We start from the raw sequence: 22,393 nt of genomic DNA, 5'->3' as shown, positions 1-22,393 counted from the left end.
GTCAGGTCTGTGACTCCAGAAATTGGGGAATCGAGTCAGGCGAATTAAGAAAACAAGCCAGAGATGTCAAGGGAACGATAACCTTGGCCGTACTTGTTCCAAATCTTTTGCTTAGCGTTCAGTGACAGAACAAGGCCCCACAGGCCTCCTCTGCAGTGGCTCGGAAAGGAACCGAATGAAAGAAGCATCTCAAACTAAGCTCCCTGCCCCCACCCCCAGAGGAGCCTGATTCTCGAGAAGCGAATACTCCAGAACCCTGTCCCTCTTAAGCCGAACCACTGGCATGAGCAGCATGGCTTGGAAGAAAACCTACCCCACTGGATGCAGTTAATGCGATTTGAAGAAAGATCTGGAAGAAATTGCTGAGGTCCCCCGGCCTAGCCCTTCGTTTTGCAGATGGGAAACTGAGGCACAAAAAAGTTAAGGAACCTATGTAAAGTCATACACTTTAATTTAGAGAGCCTGAATGTCTCTCTTACTTCTCTCCGGGCCTTTGTTTTCTCATGTACGGAATCAGCAGGTCCCTCCCCAGGATCCTTCCAGTCTCCTAAGGTTCTCTGACTCGGGAGAGTCCCGTTGACAGGGATCTGTGTTCCACCCCTCACTTGGGCCCAAATTCACAGTTTGACTTTGGGCAAGCCATTTCCCCTCACTGAGTCCATGAGATAGCGTTTAGTCTTTTTAAACGATGTGTATTTTTTAATTTTGAGACAGAGAGAGAGAGGGAGAGAGAGAGAGCGCACCAGCGGGAGAGGGGCAGAGAGAGAGGGAAAGAATCTCAAGCAGGCCCCTGGTTATCAGCGCCGAGCCCGACTCAGGGCTCGATCTCACCAACTGAACCGCGAGATCCTGACCTGAGCCGAGATCGAGAGTCAGACACTTAGCTGACTGAGTCACCCAGGTGCCCTGAGAGAGCGTTCAGTCTCCCAGAGAAGGGCCATCTGCCACCTAAGTGTGAATCAAAGAACCCGGCCCCTCCATCTGCACGGGTTGGACGGCACCCAACCTCACCGCAGCCCTGCTTGGCATCCAGCCAAACCAGGAAAATCTCAGAGTCAGCAGGGTTCGATTGCTCAAGGTAACATTAATCAGGAATAATAACAATGTTCTCTGGCATGTCTCTGGTACCAAGTTGCCTGGGTTCCAAATCCCACCTTCACCGTTTGCTGGTTATGTGCCCTGGGTGGGGGGGGGTGACTCTGTGTCTCAGTTTCCTTGACTACAGAACGGGGGTGATGACGATACCGCCCTACCTCATTGTTCCCGAAGACCCCACGTAGGCCCCGAGAGAAGTGTCCGGTAAGCAGCGATTGCTCAACAGGCTATTCGTCGCTGCTGTCATTATCAGGCACTATTGGCCATTTCACCTCGTTTGATCCCTACCTTCTATTTATTACCTGAGGCAGATCCGGGCAAGGTTCTCCAGGCTTTCAACATTTGCAACCCACAGAGATTCGGATCAAGGTTTATTCTGTCCAAACCCAGACTATCCTTCTACTAACAGGTTAGCGAAGTCCCTCCAGGCGGAGGACGACTTGTGGTTTCTCTGCCCCCCCCCCCCCCACCGCCGGCATCTGCACAGAAGGGACAGCACGGGTCCCTTGGGAAGGGAGACAAAAAGTGGGGTGAGCCGGAGTTGCAGGGAATCGAAACAACGAAAGCTGGTGAGAGTCTTAAGGGAGCGTTAGCCTGGGGCCAACCCTCGTATGTCACTGATGGATAAGCGTGGAACCAGAAAGATGAGGCAGCTTACCGAAAGTCCTCGGGCAAGATGGTAGTCGGGCTGGAACCAAGACTCAGGCCTCCCTGTCCTTCTATCAACCAGTCCCCACCTGCAACCGGTAGGGAGTGGGGTGGGGAGGGACCCCTGGTTGCCACTGCTTTCTGAGGACACTTCAGAAGAAGCTGGTGGGGGGTGAGAGGGTGAGGGGTGAGGGGTGAGGAGACCCCCAGCAAGAATCAGAGCTTTTGGGGCCTGACACCCTCCAACAAGGCCCCCCCCCCAAAAAAAGACAGCAGAGACACCCTGGAATGCCTCCAGGGGCCCATGCTTGTCTTAAGATGGTCGCATTTGGAATGAATTATAAAGCTAATGTGGTGTGGTAGTGTGAACCAGTAACCAAGAGAGCTGGATCCTAATTCCAAATTCAGCTTAAAGGCCCCACATTTCTGTTCTCAGGAAGCCTTCCTTGAGGCCTCCTTTCCCGAGCTCCCACGGTGCTTGCCGTCTGATGTGTTTCCCTGGCATACCACACGCCATCCTGTGTCGCTAAACGGTCTCGACTAATGGCTTGCGCCTTCCCTGTCTTCTGACAGCAGCAGAGGGACCGAGTCTCGAGCTCTCTGGTCCCTCTGAGGTTCCTAGCATGTAGGACAATCACAGAAGGGTTGTGCCCAATGGGACCTCCCCTCCCAAATGGTATTGGGCCGAGCATCAACTCTTGTGAAGGAAACCAAGGCCAGGAGTGACATTGCCCCAGTGATGAAAACAGGTTGCGGTGGGATTTTGGACACAACAACAAAAAGGAGAAGAAAACCAGGGAGAAGAAAAGGTACCCACTTACGAGAAGCTGGAAAACAAAATCTTGCTAACGCAGCAATGCCATTAGAGAGGAAGTTGTACGTGCCCAGATCAAGAAAGGGCATCCTGAAATGAGCTTTCTCTCCCTCATTACTCCCTGGAATCCATCTGACCTTGGGTGAGCTACATAAGCCTTACTCTCCTTCCGAGGCGAGGGGATATTGATATCACTCAGTTCCATTGTTGGTGTGGGGGTTGTTGTTGATTTGTCTGAACAACTTTTCCCATTAGTATTTAGTCCCCTTTGACTCATTCAACCGGTTACACTAAGCGCATTTCAGAAAAGCTGGACCTCCCTCTTCTGAGAATATTAAGTAACAGGGAATATTTTATAAGACTGTCTCAGAATTGAACGTCTGGAAATAGATCGCATCAGGTTATCTAGCCATATGTATGCATGTGAGTGATTGTGTGTGTGGGGGGGGATAGCCTTTGAAATGGATTAAAACAGTAGATTATTGACATGGGCCTGTAGTTCTTTGCATATATCGGCACAGAGATATCTACATGTATGTACAGATATAGACATAATTATTTTCAGTTGCCATTTGGTAATAACTTGGCTTACTGCACAATCTCAGATAGCTGTAATAATATTTATTGCATGTATATATATTGCCGTATGAAGTCATAGGTCTATGTCTATAAGTTTTATATAGCCTGCCTCCGGGGGCCATCTATTATACATTACATGTGTATGTGTATGTATAGATACACGTGCACATGCCATATATACGGTTAGAAATGTATATGTTCAATTACATACAAAGCTTCTTATGTTCAGCTGGAATCCAGAATAAACTAGCTTTTTATCGTATCGATCCAGGTACCCGAAAAGTACATATGTGTAAGAGAAAATGTGTTGCTTTCCTTTAAGAAAGCCCCTAAGTCATACGAGTCGCCTGAAATAAGGTAAATTTATATTTATCAACGGAAAATCAATAGTTTCAGCATTTACAGTTCTCAAGTACAGAGGGTCTAATGGGCCCTGTAAATTCAGGGCGATTGCGCATAGCCCATGAGCCATTGGCTTTCACTGGTATCAGAGCCTTCATTTGAAGGCAGGTCCTGCCAGACTTCCCAGGACCCTGGGAAGGGGTGTTTTGGATCTTCCTAGACGTCTAATCAGCACTGCCCACGTTTCCATTCTAAAGCTTGTGTCGATGCGTTAACTTGCCTCCCAGCTCCTGTTGGGAGCTGGGTCCCAGAAGCTGCTCAGGGCTGGTGCTCAGAAAGGGTCAACTACTCACCACACGCTATCACTGCCCTTGTCCATGGGTCTCCCATAGGCGTCATAGTACACGTCCACACTGAGGTTTCGGTCTGTGTCATGAGCCGAGTTGAAGTTGGTGACCACCCGGGAGGGAATCCCGAAAGACCGCAGCACTGCAAGTCAAGGGGGCCATATGAGGACCCAGGCTGCTGTGGAAATGACCCTCCTGGGGCCCCCGACTGCGGCCCACCGATGCAGAGTACCTGTGTTGAGGGTCCCAGCAAAGACCCAGCACTGGCCATATCGGACTGGCCTGAAGCCAGACCTTTTCCACTCCTTGAGGATCTCCACGCTGCCATTCCAGTTCCGTGGGTCCCGGCCACCCGTGTAGCTGCCGCTCCAATTCCCAGAGATCACACCGTTGTCATCATTGCCGTTGACCTGGGCAGGAAAAACCCCACATGAATCAGCGTAGAGTTCAGGGGACAAGGCGGGGAGATGAGGAAGGAAACCGGGGAGATGGTCTAGTGGTTTCTCTGTGTCTTTCTGGCTGATTTGGGGATGATCATTGTAATAGCGATCCTCTAGGGGCACGGAAAAGTTTAGCAATTTAAAAGTGCTTTGGGCCATGATCGATGGCCCATGACCCATCTATCAATCCTCACATGGCCAACTGAGGCTCCATGGCTTTTCAGTGGCAAGGCAGCGTCAGTACCCCAGCCTGCCAGAACTCAGGGACTGTCGTTGATGTCTGACTTGGGAGTCTATGAAGCAGCCAACTTCTTCTTGGAACGCATAAAGACGGAATATTGCTTTTCATTCATTCACTTCATTCATTCATTCATTCATTCATTCAACTTAAGACGTGATTCTTGGGGAAGTAACAAGCAAGATGCAATGTGAACAGGGCACCCGATTAGGAGTCAAGAGACCGGAGTTCCATTGTCTTTTAGAGATACATATTGAAGTCTTTACGAATGAAATGATGTCACCAAACAATCTGCAAAGGAGGGGGTCAGAGATGACACAAGACTGGCCTTGGGTAGAGTAACTATTGAAGCTGGGGGTGGGTCCACGGGAGTTCAGTTTACTCTTTCCTCTACTTTTGCGAAGCTCTGGGCTTTTCCATGACAGAAAAGTTAAAAGAGAAAGAAAGGAGAAACCAAGTTATAAGGCCAACTTTGCCACTTGTCCGCTGGGTGACTATGGGCAGGCCATTCAACCTCTCTGGGCCTTGGTTCTTCACCTTCCTTCCCCTACAGGGAAAGTTAGAAACAAATGACTTCTAGCGGCCCAAGTGTTCGAAGTTTAGGCAACTTTGACAGGCATTTAACCCAACCATCGAGGCTGCGAGGCCTGCTCCCTCTCTTTGTGGGGCTCCGCGAGTGGCAAGACCGGTGAGAACAGATAGTCTGGACCCAGAAGGATCTTCACCCAGCCTCCCGCAGCCCCTCCCGTATGAGGGATGTGCTCTTCTGCCCAGCTTCCAGGAAGGCCTGGGCTATAATCGTGGAATCAGGCAAGACGGGCCTCCTCCAAGATGGGAGATTGCACGGCCCAGCCCATCTCCTGAGTCACAGGTACCCCCGCCACAGCCACCGGAGTGGTAATCAGCAGGGTCATCTCCAGCTGAAAGCAGAGCATCTCAAAGCGCTGCACAGGCCATAATTAGCTCAAAGCCCAGCCCGACCAGGAGGTCTGGAGAGAGCGGCAGGGAGGTGCAGCTCAGGAACTTGGCACTGAGATACAGTGCTTTGTCCCCAGGGTCAGAGTGAGTCAGCAGCTGCCAGGGCCGGCTGGCCTCACCCACCCTCTCCTGGGCCTGTGAGGCTCAGCCTCCCTTAACCTGGGCCTCAGCTCCGTCCCCTCCCTCCCGGGCCACTTGGATTTCAAGGCTCAGCCCAGGCCCCACTTCCCTGGTTCTAGCCCACCGCCTCCATACTCCCTGGGCCTCCCCTCTCCTTTCCTGCAAGGCTCCGTTTTAGACTCCATGCCCTTGCAGGAAGCCCTTTGGTTAGTAAGCAGTCAGAAGATGGTTCCAATTTCTAACAACGTAACGAGCCCATTAACTCAGGCTCCAACTCAAAAGTAGAGACCGGGAATGCCTCGTCCATTAACAACAACCAGAAAGGGGGACACCTTCTGGGCAATTAGTTTCAGAGGATGAACGTTCGAGAACTCTAGCTTTCAGCTTTTTAAAAAAAAATTTTTTTAATGTTTATCTTCGAGAAAGAGAGAGAGAGAGGGAGACACAGAATCTGAAGCAGGCTCCAGGCTCCGAGCTGTGAGCACCGCGCCCGACATGGGGCTTGAACTCACGGACCGTGAGATGGTGACCTGAGCCGAAGTCGGATGCCGCCCAGGCGCTCCAACTTTCAGCTTTTTAACTGGTAACATGACACCATGTTTGGACCCTTTCTAATGGAGGCTTTTTCTACACAGCCAGTACCTGAGAGAGAGAGAGTCCTCCAAGATCCAGCCTCTGTGTGTGTGTGTGTGTGTGTGTGTGTGTGCTTGGGGAGGGGGCACAGGTCTTCCACGTGGAAGAACTGAGTGAATGCCAGAGGCCGTGGGCAGGCAGCTTGCAGACTTGTTCTGGTTTGACTCAGGCTGTGTGCTGTGAGCAAGTCACTTCGGTTCCCCCAGGGCTTCCCACTTTGGCTCCCACTTGGGTTTCCCCATCTAGATAAAGAGCGGGTGAGCCTGCTGCCTTTCCAGTCTGACATTTGAGCACTCTGCTGCACGGGATGGAGCACAGCAGAGGCGGGTTGATACCCCGGACTCACTTGGGAACTCACCTTTTCCCCCCTAGGGGGCCCGGTGATGGAGCAACGTTTCAGTTGTGCACCCTACTTAGCGTGGGGGACAGCAAAAGGGCAAGTGCCCTTATCATTGGGGAAAGGCCTCAGGATACAACGGAAAGGGCCTTGGGGCCTGGCCAGTTTCTGCCTCTGCCATTCACTCACCATGTGTCTTTAATTTAGAGGAGCCTCACCTCCATATGTGCCAAATGGGATGGTTATAGCCACCAACTAGATTTTGTGAGTCTTCAATAGGATGAGAGGTGTAAAGGACGCAGGTGCCTAACCCATAGTTGGGTTTGATCTATGGGAGCCACGAGTTATTATGGTTCTCGTGTCACTCACCATGGCACTCAGCACTCGGCCGACGTATTTGGGGTCGCTTCTGCGGGCCACATCGGTAGCAGGGTCCCGACGGAAATTCAGGCTGTGATCCAGGATTGAGAGGCAAATGTCCAGGATGCCTTCTTCAAACTGTTCCAAATGGGACCATCCGTTACGATGAGACAAATGACAAGCAGCGTTCACCATTGAAGGGTACGGGAGCTACATACCGGTGGGAACCACAGGAATGACTCGGGCCCTTTCACTCCGTGGCCTCTGGGACACGGAGCTCTCTAGGAGCAGCCACCTCACCCAGCCTCTAACCTGCAACCTCGTCCGGAGCCCTCGCCATGCACGAGGTCCCGTGCCGAGGTCCCGAGAGGGGACGAGACCCCCTCACTGTCATGGCCCGGGGAGCAAATCACTTAGCCTGCCTGGGCCTCGATTTCCCCATCTGTACGACAGGGGATTGGGCCAAGCTCATCCCAAAGTTTCCATCTGGCCCTATGATTTTGAGCATAGTCTTTAGACTCCGGGGAACTAGTTATAAAGATAAAATATCTCACTAAAAGATTTTGAAGCAGTGTTCCCCAAATAAGACTTATTTATTGTCACTGCTTCTCAGAGAAGGCCACGCTCTCTCCTGCCTTAGGCGCTTTGTGTGTGCTGTTCTTTTGCCTCTAATGTGTTTCTCCAAGATATCTATCTGGCTCCCTTCCCTTTCTCAGGTTTCTCATTAAAAGTTCCTTCTTCAGAGAGGTTTTTCCAGACCATGCCGTCGAAATCAGCCTGCCTTCCACCCCTGGGTGCACTGTATGCCCTTATACATTTTTCCCCCTTTTGTCTTCCTTCCAATGCAATTCGACCCAAAGGGCCAACATCTAACTAGGCTGAGCACAGCTGAGAACTCTGTGGACTCAGATTGGGGGGGTGGGGGTGGAGGGGTCACAGTAACGAAGGACCAAGAGGCTACGGCTTTGAGAGGCCAAATGCTCACACTAGGGAAGTTTCGTCGTATTCTTACGCGGAATTACGATTAACAGAAAGTCTGTGGTTAACCCGAGCGTCTCTACTAGGTCTTATCCTCATTCGTCTGTCATGACACCAATAATTCCTCAATGTATTGATTTAGCTGTATATTCGTTTTGCCCCCCTAGACTGTGTCCCCCTCAGAGAGACAGAAAATGTGCTTTTCTCCACCTTCCGTGTCTCGAGTGTGCGGCTGGGGCCTGGCACACAGCGGCTGGTCAATAAATGTCTTCTGAACGAGTACATGTATGACTAGCAGGGCAGGCAGGTAGGCGGGTTTGGGAACTTCCGCCTCTCCCCTGGGACTGCCACAGAGCTTCTTAAGACCCTTTTACCTGCCCGAAGTTCCAGCCGACCATGCCAATTCGATTTGTGCTCCCCACATAGATGATGCCGGCATCTTCCTGAACGTACTCCTCCCTCTCCGCGTGGTTGCTCATAAAGACACCATCCTCTGTTTGATACAAAAGTCAGATCCCAGGAACTAGACTCCTACAGAGGACTATGGAGACCTGTTCTCCCATTCCTGAGGGCCGGCCTGGTGGCTGGAGAAGGCCACACCTGCAGCCCGTCCCCCAACCTCCACCGAGGAACGAAGCCTGTGAGCTCTAATGTTTCCAACTCATATTGTGGGAACTATAAACTTGTAAGAGAACCTGAAATGACCTGGAGGGCAGAAAATGAGACCCTAGGAGGGAGATACTTGCTCCTTCGGGCAAGAAGCGGCCTCCAGGCTATAGAATTATACTGTGGTCATTGTTTTTTATAGTTACACCACGTGACGTGCTTTGTAAAAGCTCATGGGGTCCCCACAGTAGCCCCAGAGGCGACAGCAGGATTTCCACGTAAGGAATTTGAGGCTCAGAAGGATAGAGCCACTGCCCAGACTTACAGAGCTGATTAGGTGGCGGAGCTGGGATGAAAATCCGTGACTTCTGACTTCTGGCTTCTACGCTATTTCCATATCCCACGCACTCCTGCTACTCAAACTTGAGCCTATAAAAATCATCCCCCCATCTCCTTGCCATCGGTGTTGCTTAGCTGATGGCTAGGCGTGTGGCTGGTTGGATGCCTACCTTGCACCCAGGGGTTAAAGAGCAGTATGAACGTCCCAAGTTTCTGAACGAAGTCATTGCCCTGGGAGGAGATCTGGGTGCTCAGCGTGTACCATCCGATGGGCGCATTGGCAGGACTAGAGATGGAGATGGTCAGAACATTGTCCTTGTTGGACACGAGCTGTGCGCTCCAGCCACCACGACTTATCCCACTGGAGAGCGGAACCACAGCCTTTGTCCTGGCCGACTCTGAGGGGTAGGGCCCTGTAGAAGAAGACAGAGGGCAATGAAAACCGAAGAGTGCTGGCCAGACAGTGGGGAGCGATCAGATTCCAACCTAACCACAGGGGCGCTTTGGGGGGGGACGTCATCCCCCGAAGCACCACAGAAGAGCGCCGAAAGCAACGACAGAGAGCAGGGAGGCCAAATCTCTCTTGATTTGAAGAATAGGACTCTTGGGCTCGAAGACCGGCAGAGGCTTGCCCAAGGTCACACCAAGTATCAATGGCAGAGCGGGGTTAGGACCCAGAGCCTAGTGGCCCAGTGTGACACCACCGAACCCTTGGAAGCACTGCCCCAAGGGCGTGTGGGAGCGGGGAGCAGGTACCTGTGGAGGCTATGAAGCCCAGACTATCTCCACTGTCAAGACTTCGGTTCAAGATCATGGAGAAGCTGAAGGGTTGGCCTCTGCGCACGGTGAGCTGCTGGCCGGAGAACCTGTCTGTGCGATGCGCCTGCCGGTTGGAGGTCACCTGCCAGTTGATACTCTGGGGTTCTAAAGCTGGAAGACAGAAGAGGGGACCTAAGGCCCTGGAAGGCGAGGGAAGGTGGGGTGGGGAAAGGCGTACGTTACCACAAGGACAAGCTTTTGGGTGGGGCCGGTTGGGGGAGAGTCCAACTTCTAGGAAGCACCCCATTAAAATTCAAAGACCTTGATGGAGGGAGGTGAGCCCTTCACATCCTTTTCCCCATTCTGTCCCTTCAGGCAGCTGAGCCTCTCTGCACACACTACCCACAAGGCTTGAGAATATCCTCTCTTCCACTCGATCACCCGTCACTCGACCCTGAAAGAACAGGCCACGCGTTCAGCATAGCTTCACCCAACCAGCCAGGAGAACCAGGTAACCAGCCCTGAGTAATCACACTCTGTCGCGGGAGCGTCATTGCTTTGGGGGTGGGGGGGCTCACGCCGGACCGGGAGGGGGCGCTGTCTCTCAAATCCGCCACGCTGGTTTGCCTCGCTTTGCTTTTTTCCCCTTCGCGCCTTCCCAGATACCAAGTGCCTTTTCGCTCTCCAACATCCAGCAAATACTGACCCGTGTATTTCTTGCTTTCCCTAGATGTGCAGCACCCGGACGTCGGCCTGGGTCTCTGCTGCTGGCTGAGGAGGACAGCAGGACTCCTTAGTGCTCTAAGGAGCACTTCTAGGCCTAGAGATGGGGCGATCACTGGTCTGGAGGGGACTTTCAAATGCTCACCGAAAACAGTGGTAGATAGCAACAAGTCAAAGCTCCAGGAGTTCTCTGGATAAGATGCTGAGGACAAACATCTCGGACGCCTTCTTTTTTAAAAAAAATTGTTTTTACTGTTTACTTATCTTTGAGAGAGAGAACGAGACAGAGTGGATGAGCAGGGGAGGGGCAGAGAGGGAGGGGGACACAGAATCCGAAGCAGCCTCCAGGCTCTGAGCTGTCAGCACAGAGCCCAGTGCGGGGCTCGAACCCACGGACCGCGAGATCATAACCTGAACCGATCGGATGCCCGACCGACTGAGCCACCCAGGCGCCCCCAAACCCCTTCTTATGTGATTGTGGAACTAAACTGAGAAGGGTTTATGACACACGACATGATGTACAAGGAGTGTCACCTGCATAAACCTTCTGAGAAAGTTTATTCCTTCAAGCAAGAATCTGAGATGTTTTATGATCCATTCCTCTGCAAACCAAACCGTTTTTCTGGCTTTATGATGGGAGTGTGGTGACGCATTCCCATAGACGTGCCGGGCACAACTTTTTTTTGCTATATGTGTCTGTCTCTCTCCATCAGAATATGCCTTCTTCTTCTTTTTTTTTTTTTTTAATGTTTATTTATTGTTGAGAGAAAGAGAGAGAGCTCTTGAGCAGGGGAGAGGCAGAGAGAGAGGGAGACCCAGGATCCGAAGCAGGCTCCCGGCTCCGAGCTGTCGGCGCAGAGCCTGACTCGGGGCTCGAACCCAAGAACCGTGAGATCGTGACCTGTGCTGAAGTCAGATGCTTGACCAGCTGAGCCACCCAGAATGTGCCTTCTTGATCTTCCCGTTCTGATGCCTGGCGCCTTGCTTGGTGGTGTTAGGACAAGTAGATAAACCAATGGATGAAGGAATAACTGAACAAATAAAAAAACTAGTCACGCAATGGCCATGATGACGACAGCTCAAAATTTAGTCCATAAGGAAAGGTGCGTAGGGGGCATCCACTCACCAAACATATCTAGAGTACCTAGTATTTGCAGGACATTACATTAAGCACGACGCCGGGGGTGTAAACATGTTTTAACCCTCCAAGAGCTTCAGCCGTGGGTAAGACAAGCCCAAGTGGGACTGGATGATGGGAAGGGGGTGAGTCCACTCTCCCCCGATAAAAGGTGGCTAGGAGAGGCAGGCAGAAAAGAACCATTTCCAGTCGTAGAGATCAGAAAAAGCTTCGTTGGCAGTGCCAGGTCTTGGAGAGAGTTTTGTTCGATGCGAAGGGATTCCAGAAGGTGGGGGAAGGGAATCCGAAGGCAGGGCAAGCAAGGGTGTCGTTTGGCTAGCGCAGAGGCGCTGGGCACAAGAGGAAGGGGAGGTGGGAGAGGGTGGGCCTCCGAGGCAGGCCTGGGGCCAGGGGCTCCGACCCAAGCAGCTGGGGAGGTGGGTACAAGCTCATCAAAGACACTCCCAAGTGAAATGCAGGCTGTCCGGGCTGGTGTGAGCCGAAGACAGCGGGTCCAGGGAGGGATCTTGCCACCAGCTCAGGGTTTAAACCCCCGTATCCTTCTCTGCATCTCCTGACACCAAGCGTGAGCCCCGGCACGAAGGAGCCAAACTCCGCAGCAGGGTGCCTTCGGGATGCACCGGGGCCTCTCTGAGCGGGAAGGTGAGGAGAGCGGGGCTCACATGTGGCCTCGGTCTCCTGCATAGGCCAACTGCTGTTAACAATACACAGAGCACATGGCCGACATCGTGGGTGGAATCCTCATACGCGTTGGAAACTGACGCTCAGGGGGATAAACTTCTGAGTTGGGGTCCGTAGGCCTAGTAACTGGCAGAGCCAGGTTCTGAACTCAGGTCTTCCTGGCACCGTCCTGTTGCCGGCGGCCCCCGGGTCCCTGCCTGGAAGGGGGACTCGTGCAGGACCTTCAGTCCAGAAGTTACCCAGGGGGTGAGTGGACCTCACCATGCATTTTCCTCCCCGTGGGCATGTTCATTCCGACAAAGAGGAGAGAGTGAACAGGGCAGGGAAGGGAAATGTGTTCCCAAACAGCATTCGCTCTGCACGGGGGGTGCGTGAAACGGGAGCAGCCTGTCCCTGCCGCCCGGAGTGGACAGGGCAGCTCGAGTGCCTGCTCGTGAAGCCTCCGGTGTGGTTTCTGGAACCTTTCTCCTTCCATTGGCTGCCACCTTCAGTCATTGTCCTGCCTCTGAACCCTAGGACTGGCTCTGCCAGCCCCCAAATCGAGGATCTGGTCGTCCTGTCTGTGGATTTCCTCATTTCCCTCTCCCCTCCACCCCTTCACGTCCCCCTAATCACAGCCCCCCTCTGCCGGAGGGGAAGGGAGGGGAAGGGAGGGGAAGGGAGGGGAAGGGAGGGGAAGGGCAGGGAGTGGGGGAGGGACACAACCATGTAAGGTTCTTCTCAGGTTTACGAGCCTCAGGGCAGTTTTCTGCACCAGTCCGGACAGAACAAAGGGAGGAAGGGAGAGTTGTGTGATGTGACTCCGACAGTGGACTCATTAACACACACTCTTAAAAAAACATCAGAGGGAAAGGAACCTTGGAGACGGATCATGTGCTCACGTACTTATTCCGAATACGAGCACAGGGAGGCCTGGAAGGTGGCTTGCCTGCAATGGGACACTCTGGATTCTCATTCCCGTGTTCTCCTGGTCCCATGCCACCTCCCTGAGTTCTGCTCGCCTCTCATGTCAGGCCTGGGGCCACGTCTCCAGCTCTTTCTCCTGAGAATAGCATTGCCACCAGCAGTCTCAATGGGGCAGAGATTACTAAGTGTCCCTCCCGATATTTCCTCGCCCCTTCTTTCTTGGTAATTAAGTCCCCCATATAACTGGGCACTACATTTCCTGGGCCCCCCTGCAGCCGGTGGCGGGGGCGGAGATGGGAAGAGTAGTCACGTGAATGAATTCTGGCCAATGACCCATAGGCAGAAGTTCTATATGTTAACTGCCAGGACACCTCTTTTTTTTTTTTTCATTGAGCTAAAATTCACAGAACATGAAATTGACCACTTTAGCTGTTTTAAAGTGGACACTTCAGAGGCGCTTAGTACGTTCACCATGTTGTGAAACCATCACCACTATCCGGTTTCAGAACCACTCATCAATCCCCATTCCCCCTTGGCGACCACTAACCTGCTTTCTGTTCCCCATGGACCGGCCTCTTCTGGACATTTCGTATAAAAGGAACCACACAGAGGGGTGGTCTTTAGGGTTGGTTTCTTTCGCTTAACGTTACGTTTTCAAGGTTCATCCATGTGATGGCGTTTTGGGGGAGTTCATTCCTGCCTCTGGCTGCATGATATGGCTATACCATATTTCGTTCAGCCGCTCATCAGTTGAGGGACATTTGGGTTCTTTCTGCCTTTTGGCTCTTCTGGATAGTGCTGCTATGAATGTTCATATGCAAGCATTTGTTTGAATACCTGTTTTCAGTTCCTTTAAGGAAACCTCTTTTTAAAAGCAGTTGGCAGGGGCAACCCCGGGTGGCTCAGTCGGTGAAACGTCTGATTCTGGCTCAGGTCAGGATCTCGCAGTTCATGAGTTGGAGCCCCGCGTCGGGCTCTGCACTGGTGGTGTGGAGCCCGCTTGGGATCCTCTCTCTCTCTCCCTCCTTCTCTCTCTCTCTCTCTCTCTGCCCCTTCCTCACTTGCATGCTCGCTCGCTCTCTCTCTCTCAAAATAAAGAAATCAACTAAAAAAATGAAAACAAATAAAAAGAGTTGACAAATGCCCTTAATCTGCTTACCTCCAGAGCCCCGGGCCCCCGGGGATCCGTGCGCCTGCCTTCCACACCCAGAACTGCCTACATCAAGATCAATTGTTGAAGGAAGAAGTCAACTCCTGTCTTGTGTCTCTAAGCCATTGCTCCTTGGGAACTCGGTGTTATTCATTACCAAACCTAATAGCATACACCCGAAATGTGACTCCCACCCACTCATTCTGTGGTCTGCCTTTGGCAGGGATAGCATGAGAAGCACAGAACAGATTCCAGACTGTGCTACTAGTCAGCTGTCTCCATCTTTATCAGACTGGCTCTGTAATTGAATCACCCACCGCAGACAGGACAGCAGCAGAGGTTGCCAGCTGTGTGGCTGGGGTTCTTCCTTCCTATTCCTGGGGGGGCCACACCATGCAATTGCTGGTCGGTCATCCAACAGGACACAATTGATACTCAAGTGGTTAGGTCTTCCCCACCTGCCCAGGGCCCGTCTCTAGACAAGACAGCTGTTTATCGTACAGATTTCTAGACCTAATTAGGTTGTTAGATACACTAAACACCGTCTAGCTGAGTGTCTTCAAGCATTTTGTTAGAGACCACATTAAGAAGTACATTTTCCAGAGTGTGGGGTGCCTGGGTGGCTCAGTTGGTTAAGTGTTCACCTCTTGATTTTGGCGCAGGTCATGATCTCACAGTTCATGAGTTTGAGCCCTGAGTCGGGCTCTGAGCTGAGTGGAGCCTGGTTGGGATTCTCTCTCTCTCTGTTCCTACCCCACTCACTCATGCTCTCTCTCTCTCTCTCTCTCTCTCAAAGGAAGGAAGGAAGGTAGGAAGGAAGGAATGAATGAAAAGGAAGAAAGAAAGAAAGAAAGAAAGAAAGAAAGAAAAGAAGGAAGAAAAGAAAGAAAGGAAGGAAGAAAGGAAGGAAGAAAGAAAGAAAAGAAAAGAAAGGAAGGAAGGAAGAAAAGAAAGAAAAGAAAGGAAGGAAGAAAGAAAAGAAAGGAAGGAAGGAAGGAAGGAAGAAAAAAAGAAAGAAAGAAAAGGAAGGAAGGAAGAAAAGAAAGAAGAGAAGAAAGGAAGAAAGAAAGAAAGAAAAGAAAAGAAGGAAGGAAATAAGAAAGAAAAGAAAGGAAGGAAGAAAGAAACAGAGAAAGAAAAGGAAGGAAGGAAGGAAGAAACAAAGAAAGAAAGAGAGAGAGAAAGAAAGGAAACTTTAGAGTGTTTAGATACATGGGTCTACAACTAAGTTTCACAAAACAATACTAACCTTTACTATGTACAATGTACCGATATTTTCTCTTCTACTTCTTCCTTTTTTTTTTTTTTTTTTTTGGATGGCTGGTCATAATCCACTAAACTGATTTTACAGTCTTCTAATGAGTGACAACAGGCAGCTTGAAAAACAGTGATGTAATCCCATATTCCCGTTTTACAGGAAGAACACTGAGGCCCCCAGAGGGTTATAGGGTAGTTTAGAAGCAGAGCTTGGCTCAGAAACCAGGTCTGAAATCCTGGTCACTGAGGGGCTGTGAACCACTCCCAGTTCTCCCTCTTCTCCTTGTCATTCCCCTCTGGGCACCTGGAACACCCCCTAGTTCCTGGCCAGTCTCCCACTGGCCCTGGGCACACAGGGCTTTCCTCTCAGATCTCAGGTCTCTTGAGCCTGGCCCATTTCCCTTCGTTCCCCCCCACCCCCACCACGTTCGGACAAGTTCAATCCCTGTGCAGCATAGGGGGGGTGGGTACTGTCCCTTGGCACCCAGCTGGTGGGGAAGACGGGGTTCTGCGGGCAGCTGAACAAGGGGCTGGTGAAGCTCCCTGGGGTGCTGGGGCATGAGCCCTGCACTGGCAGTCTGGAGGGCCTTGGGCAAGCTCCCCACATCTCCATCTGTAGAAGGGACAGTGACACCTGAACATCCTCCCTTGTAGGGTTATTACCGGGATCCAACGTGTGCCCTTCACTAACGCCTGGGCCCCAGCGGGGGCGGGGCAGAGGGACAAATCCCTTGGGCTCCTTCCCACACATAATGGCAATAGCAACACAGGATAGAAGAGGGCTTGAGCTTTTTCATGGGCTGCCATCGAGGGCCTCTGATGCACCAGGCACCGTGCATTTTTTACCTGCGTTACATCCTTCGATAGTTACAAAACCCCTACGATGTCGTTATGCCCATCTCACAGATGAGAGATTGGAAAATCCAGTCGGCTGACGTCATCTGCCAAGTAGCACGTGCTCAGGCAGCTCCTGGACCCAAGCCCAGACTGGAAGCCAAGTTCTGCCTGACCACACGTGACTCCTAGCTGCCACCAACAACTTCGGCACGGTGCCAGGAAGCTGCCAGAGAGAAGGGGCCCCCCGTGGCCTACTCCCTGCCTTGACATTACATGGTCAGGGGCACGGGGAGGAAGAAGGACTCCTTGGCCCCTTCACTTCCAAAGACAGGTGAGAACCTCTTGGCCCCGTGGGTCTCCGGCCTGGCCGCACATAAGAATGGTCTGGAGAGTCTTATTGGCCTGAGCCCCTTCCTAGACCAACTAAATTAGGATCTCACGGTTAGGGTCAGCCTTGGTGGGTTTTGTTGGTTGTTTTTTGCTGTTTTAAACCCTGCTGGTGATTCTAACACGCCAGCAGGACGGAGAATCATTCCCGTAGGCCTGTGTGTCATTGGACATCCATCAGAGGACTCTCACAACTAAGTGCCTCACCGGAGCCACACGGCAGCTCTGGGAAGCAGGAGGGGGAAATCGCTGCCTCCTTTTTACAGGGGGAGGAAGCTAAGGCTAAGAGCAGGGAAGGTCAGACACCTTCCGAACCCGTCCCTCAGCCCCTACCAAAAACCCTGGGGCCTTGTTCCCTCCGCTCCGCTCCGAGGTGATAGGGAAAAGAATTTCCTGCCTTCAGCTCACACCCCAGGCCGGCATGTGGGCCCTGGGGAGAGGGATTGCCCCATCCGTGGAGCACAGCCCAGCAGGGTGGAGACAGACTGAGAAGTTATATGAGGTGAATAAAAACGACACAAAGACAAGAACTGGGGACTTGAGAAGGGGCTGGTGAGGGGGTCGGGGATGGGGGTCTTAGTGGGAGAGGTTCCTTGGAAAAACTCCTCGATTAAAAAAAGGAACTTCATCTTATAGCGTCTGTCTTCAGACCCCAAGGCAAGGAGGAACTAGGCTCAGGAAAAGAAGTTCCCAAGTAATAATGAGCCACGCGGCCTGAGCATCTAGAAAGGGGATATTAAAAGAGCCCCATTAAAAAAATTTTTTTTAGTGTTTATTTTTGAGAGAGAGAGAGAGAGAGAGAGAGAGAGACATTGAGCACGAGTGGGGGAGGGGCAGAGAGAGAGGGAGACACAGAACCTGAAACAGGCTCCCGGCTCTGAGCTGTCAGCACAGACGTGCGGCTCGAACCCACGAACCACGAGATCATGACCCGAGCTGGAGTTAGACGTTTAGCCAACTGAGCCACCCAGGCGCCCCTGAAAGAGCCCCATTTCAGAGAGGAGACAGCTGAGATACACGGTTAAGTCAGCTGCCCAAGGTCACTCAGCTGGCAGAGACAGAGCTGAGACGCAACCCAGGGCCCCTCTCTGGATGGGAGCCTGTCACCCTTCGGCGATTCGACCTCCCCGTACAATCTTGGGTAGCAAAAGTGGAAACGGGCAGCCTGCATTGCAAGGGGATACAGCCGCTGGCACGTCTGGGTCCGACGAGGGCAGGGGGACAGCAGCGGCGACCCCAGGTGAGAGGAAGCCGCTGGGCCTGAGGCAGGCAGGGGGCAGCTGTCCTCCTCCACAAGCTGAGCCTGAGGGCTGCAACCCTGAGCCCCGGAGCCTTACAGGGTGGCTCGGCCTGCAGAGAGAGCCTAGATGTTGCTCTGGTCCCAGGGGCTGACACACAAAGCGAGGGCCCCTGCGAGGAGAGTCCTGGACGCTTCTGGGTCTGCAGACGGAGGCAGGACCCCAGCAGGAATGCCCGACTGTTTCTACAGCAGAAAGAGCCGCCGATGTCCCAGCTCCGGGGAAAAATGCTTTGCGACAGACCCACGGCCCAGAATGGCACGGGTCCTTTGCACATCGGGAACGAGGCCCGGAAGGTAGTGGTCTGCCCAGTAAAGCAATTGGCAAGAAAGCTGACGGCCCCAGGGGGACGGAGGGTTTCGTCCCCAGAAGGTCGGTCCTGGCCTCCCACAGGCTTGTACCCTGAGGACTCTGCCTCTGACCCCGGGCCCCCAAGTGGCTCTGGGGGAGAGGGAACAAGGCTTCCCCTGCAGGTGAGCCCAACGTCCCCAGTGGGCAGCAGGCCCAGGACACCCCCTCACCGCTGCCAGCCACGCCTTCCTCTGCCACCGTGGTCCCCACCGCAGCCCAGGCTGCTCTCTCTGAGCCCCTGCAGATTCCAACTAGAACCTTAAGTTAGGAACAGGACACAGAGTCCTCTCAAACCAGCACACGTGGGACCCTGCCGGTCCCCTGGGTCACGCCTGCTGGCCCACCCACATTTCTTTTCCTGTTCCCTGTGCCCAGAACACTCCTCACCCCGCAAAACTCCTCGCCGTGCCCGACTCCTTGTGACCAAATGCTGTCTGCTTCGCTCGCCCGGCGCCATCCCTGGCTGAGTTAATCTCCTCCCCCCCTCGGCCCCCACAGCACGGGGGTCCAATTCGCAATGCAGCCTCGTGACAGTCCATCTTGCGGGTCACTTGCCTACCCACTGGTGTTTCCAAGCGCTGTCAGGCTGAGAGCTCACGGAAGGCAGAGACCACAGTTCATTTGTCTTTGTCCCCGTCTACACCTCCCCTTGGCTCCTTTCCCGAGGTGTCCAACAGGTAAAATTCATTCATTCGGAAAACACTTTCTGAGCACCGCCTGGCTGGGGGACTAAACGCTGAGCTAGGAACTGCCTGTGTCACAATGTGACACGTCGAAGGGAGTGCAGATAATTCACCTGTCTCTCCCCTGCCTTTTTAAAAAATTGATTTTTTTCCCCCCAACCGGCTATTGTCTACCTTCTGTTGTGACCTTAGGACATCTCTGGTCGATTTAGATGCTGAGCTCTTAGAGCTCAGCGTCTCCACGAGTCACAGGCACTGACACGCCGGGCCCACACGTGTGGAGCAGCCTCACGGCGGGCAGGTTTGGGGGGACGGGGCTTGCAGGGCCTGCAGAGCTATTGGGGGGGTACACTAGGCCCTGGGGCCCATGCTCCCCGCCCCTGGTTTTCCTCTCATGGCACAGCATTTCCTACTAGCAGGAGCCTGGAGCCTATTTACTCCAGGCCTTTCCTCTTGCAAATGGAAACCTGAGGCTCGGTGACGTTAAGGAACACAAAAGCAGCTGGGGAGGAGAGTTCAAGTTCGGAACCGCTTTTCCACGTCACAGAGGTCACACACGCTCATCTAGGAGCTCAGCTCTGGTAACAGGACAGAGTGGAAAGGGCAGTCTGTTTCTTTTTCTTTTTTTTCTTTTTTTTTTTTTCTTTTTTATTTTTGGGACAGAGAGAGACAGAGCATGAACGGGGGAGGGGCAGAGAGAGAGGGAGACACAGAATCGGAAACAGGCTCCAGGCTCTGAGCCATCAGCCCAGAGCCCGACGTGGGGCTCGAACTCACGGACTGCGAGATCGTGACCTGGCTGAAGTCAGAGGCTTAACCGACTGCGCCACCCAGGCGCCCCTGGAAAGGGCAGTCTGGCTTCTGCTACCAACTTTCTGTGCGGCCCCGACAGTCGGCCTAGAGGGAGGGAGTCGGCCCAGGGGACCCTGACATCCCCTCGTGCTAACGTCCACAGGATCCAGGGCTCTTCTCGGCAACCCAGCAATGCTGCAGGTGCACAGGAGGAATCGGGGAACCATGGGGGGGGGTTCGTGTTTGCAGCCCCCCCCCCCCCCCCCCCCGTCCTGCTCTTTGGGATTCCGAAGTAACCGGCCTTCGCCGTTTGCATCGTGCTGAGCGATTTCTTTGGCAAACCTTCCCCAGGTCCTAACCCCCACTCGCGATATTTTACAGGTTTGACTCATGCCTTGTTTGGGTTTGGCGTCTCTGGCAACCCACTAGGCTGAGCACCCATGACAGGCAATAATTAGCACGCTGCCTGGCAGGGGTGCTCACAAGAGCCCAGAGCCTCCACCGGCGACCGGCGACCGCAGAACTAAAAAACCTGTACTTTCTGTAGCTCCTTTTCACCTCCTTCCCCGGTGCTGCTTGCAGGGACGGTCCGTGGTACACCTGCTCCTTCCGCCCCGGGGAAGTTTCAGCTCATCAAGTCCCTTTCAAAAAGAGCCTGCGGTGCTTCCGGATGTGTGGTTTACTTAGGAACATTCCAGCCGCGCTAATGATTTTTTTTTTTTTTTTTTTTTAAATCAACTTACACGCCATCACTCTCTCTCTCTCCCTTGGAGCTCTGAGATGTGCTTTTCTTTGTCGACATGACTGACAGCTGGGAAAACCCGCACTGAGAAATACGGGAAGCAGGTCTCAGCCGGCTTGAAAGGGGCGAGACTCGTCCATCTGTCCAAGGGACGTGAGGTCCAGCTGGGTTGAATACACGGCCCATTACTCTGGACTACATTCCAAGCATGTTCTACCCCTGGAACCACGCTGGAGGGACTAGGCAGCCACTGAGGAAGAGGCGCCTTCGAATGCCCTCCTTAAATACTAAGATCTAGCCTTCAGAGCCCCTGGGGCAGCTGTCCCGAGCTGAACACTGGCCTCTCAGGCTGGTCCAGGAGAAGCTTCCAGCAAGGACCTGTAGAGTAGATGCCACGCACTCACCCGTCATGTTCGCCTTCCTCTGCCTCTTCTCTGGGAATGGCGCGGACAGACGGACAGAAGATGTGGGGAGACAGCTGGGGATCTCCTTACCATTTATAGCAGCCTCTCCTACACATCCAATTAGAATTCTAATGAGGTGGGCGAGGCACCAGGTCATTCCTGTCGTGCGTGTAAACGTTTCACTTACGACATACTTGTCACCCAATGGAAGGTCATCCTGCTTGTGCAAGACCAGCTTAGGGAGAAGAAGGGAGATAAGAAACACCAGGCGTTCACTTTTATGATTTTTTTTTTTCCCCTAAGACAAACTTCCTGGATTGTAGGGTTTAGGAAATGATGTCATGCTTTTCTCCAGGTACCTTGTCCAGAGTTGGTGCTAAGAAGTCCTCCGGGAGGTCAAAGAAATGTTTCTACAGAACCCAGAAGCAGAAAATGGCTTGGTCCTTCTCAGGGTACACGGTGCTGGTGTCTCCTCCTTGCACAAGAGGCAGGAGACGCTCATCACAGCCTGCTTGCTCAGAGTTGCAGCAGAAAGAGCTTTGATTTGGAGCTTGACGCGGTAGGTTCTGAGGCTGGCAGGGCCCTGGGGCCATCACGGAACCTCAAAGCCCTGGAAGCCCCACCATCCGCGGCCAGGGGGTGATCGTGTGCACCCTTCTCTGCTCCCTAAGTGGTGGAAACAATCAAATGAGGTGGTGCAATGTGAAGTGCATGGACGTGGACCGTAATGGACGAAACCAGCTTGAAAGGAAACTGCTCTTTCTTTTTAAAAAAATTTTTTTTAACGTTTATTTATTTTTGAGACAGAGAGAGACAGAGCATGAACGGGGGAGGGGCAGAGAGAGAGAGAGACACAGAATCTGAAACAGGCTTCAGGCTCTGAGCTGTCAGCACAGAGCCCGACGCGGGGCTCGAACTCACGGACCGTGAGATCATGACCTGAGCCGAAGTCGGACGCTTAACCGACCGAGCCACCCAGGCGCCCCGGAAACTGCTCTTTCTAAAGAAGCAGCAGGGACAGCCACAGAATGCGTAGTTGTGACACGGTTTCATGCCACTTCTGCCGTGTGCTCTCTGTAAGAGGGAGGGTAGGTCCTGCATGGTCTGTCTCTGGGCCCAGGCTCCACACCGGTTTAAAAAAGGTGGAGGGGGGCATGGGGGTGGGGGGGACTCAGACAGTCTACCTTTTGTGTGTGCTTGTTTGTCATCTACGTATTTTCCCCCAAACCCCTCTTGTGGGTATTTACAAGCACCAAGGTTTCCTGTGATCGACAAAGGAGTTTAAAAACATCATTAAAAAAAAAAAAAAGGGCGCCTGGGTGGCGCAGTCGGTTAAGCGTCCGACTTCAGCCAGGTCACGATCTCGCGGTCCGTGAGTTCGAGCCCCGCGTCGGGCTCTGGGCTGATGGCTCAGAGCCTGGAGTCTGCTTC

At 52.9% G+C, this 22,393-nt stretch overlaps 1 protein-coding gene across 1 annotated transcript in view; it reads right to left on the bottom strand.

Annotated features, from left to right (window-relative positions):
• The window catches only part of TGM3 (transglutaminase 3), a 38,863-nt gene extending 17,769 nt beyond the window's left edge, over positions 1-21,094 (bottom strand). Inside the window, exons 1-7 of the mRNA XM_027069730.2 lie at positions 20,963-21,094; positions 9,611-9,784; positions 9,025-9,267; positions 8,284-8,402; positions 6,941-7,069; positions 4,058-4,235; positions 3,832-3,967 (exon numbers count right to left, since the gene is read on the bottom strand). Coding sequence (XP_026925531.1) covers positions 3,832-3,967; positions 4,058-4,235; positions 6,941-7,069; positions 8,284-8,402; positions 9,025-9,267; positions 9,611-9,784; positions 20,963-20,969 — 986 coding nt within the window. The 5' untranslated portion in view covers positions 20,970-21,094. The remainder of the gene's footprint in view (positions 1-3,831; positions 3,968-4,057; positions 4,236-6,940; positions 7,070-8,283; positions 8,403-9,024; positions 9,268-9,610; positions 9,785-20,962) is intronic.
• Between the last annotated feature and the right edge of the window lie 1,299 nt (positions 21,095-22,393).

The sequence above is a fragment of the Acinonyx jubatus genome, chromosome A3 (assembly GCF_027475565.1).
Source record: "Acinonyx jubatus isolate Ajub_Pintada_27869175 chromosome A3, VMU_Ajub_asm_v1.0, whole genome shotgun sequence".
NCBI lineage: Eukaryota > Metazoa > Chordata > Mammalia > Carnivora > Felidae > Acinonyx > Acinonyx jubatus.
This window is presented reverse-complemented; position numbering and strand designations above follow the sequence as displayed.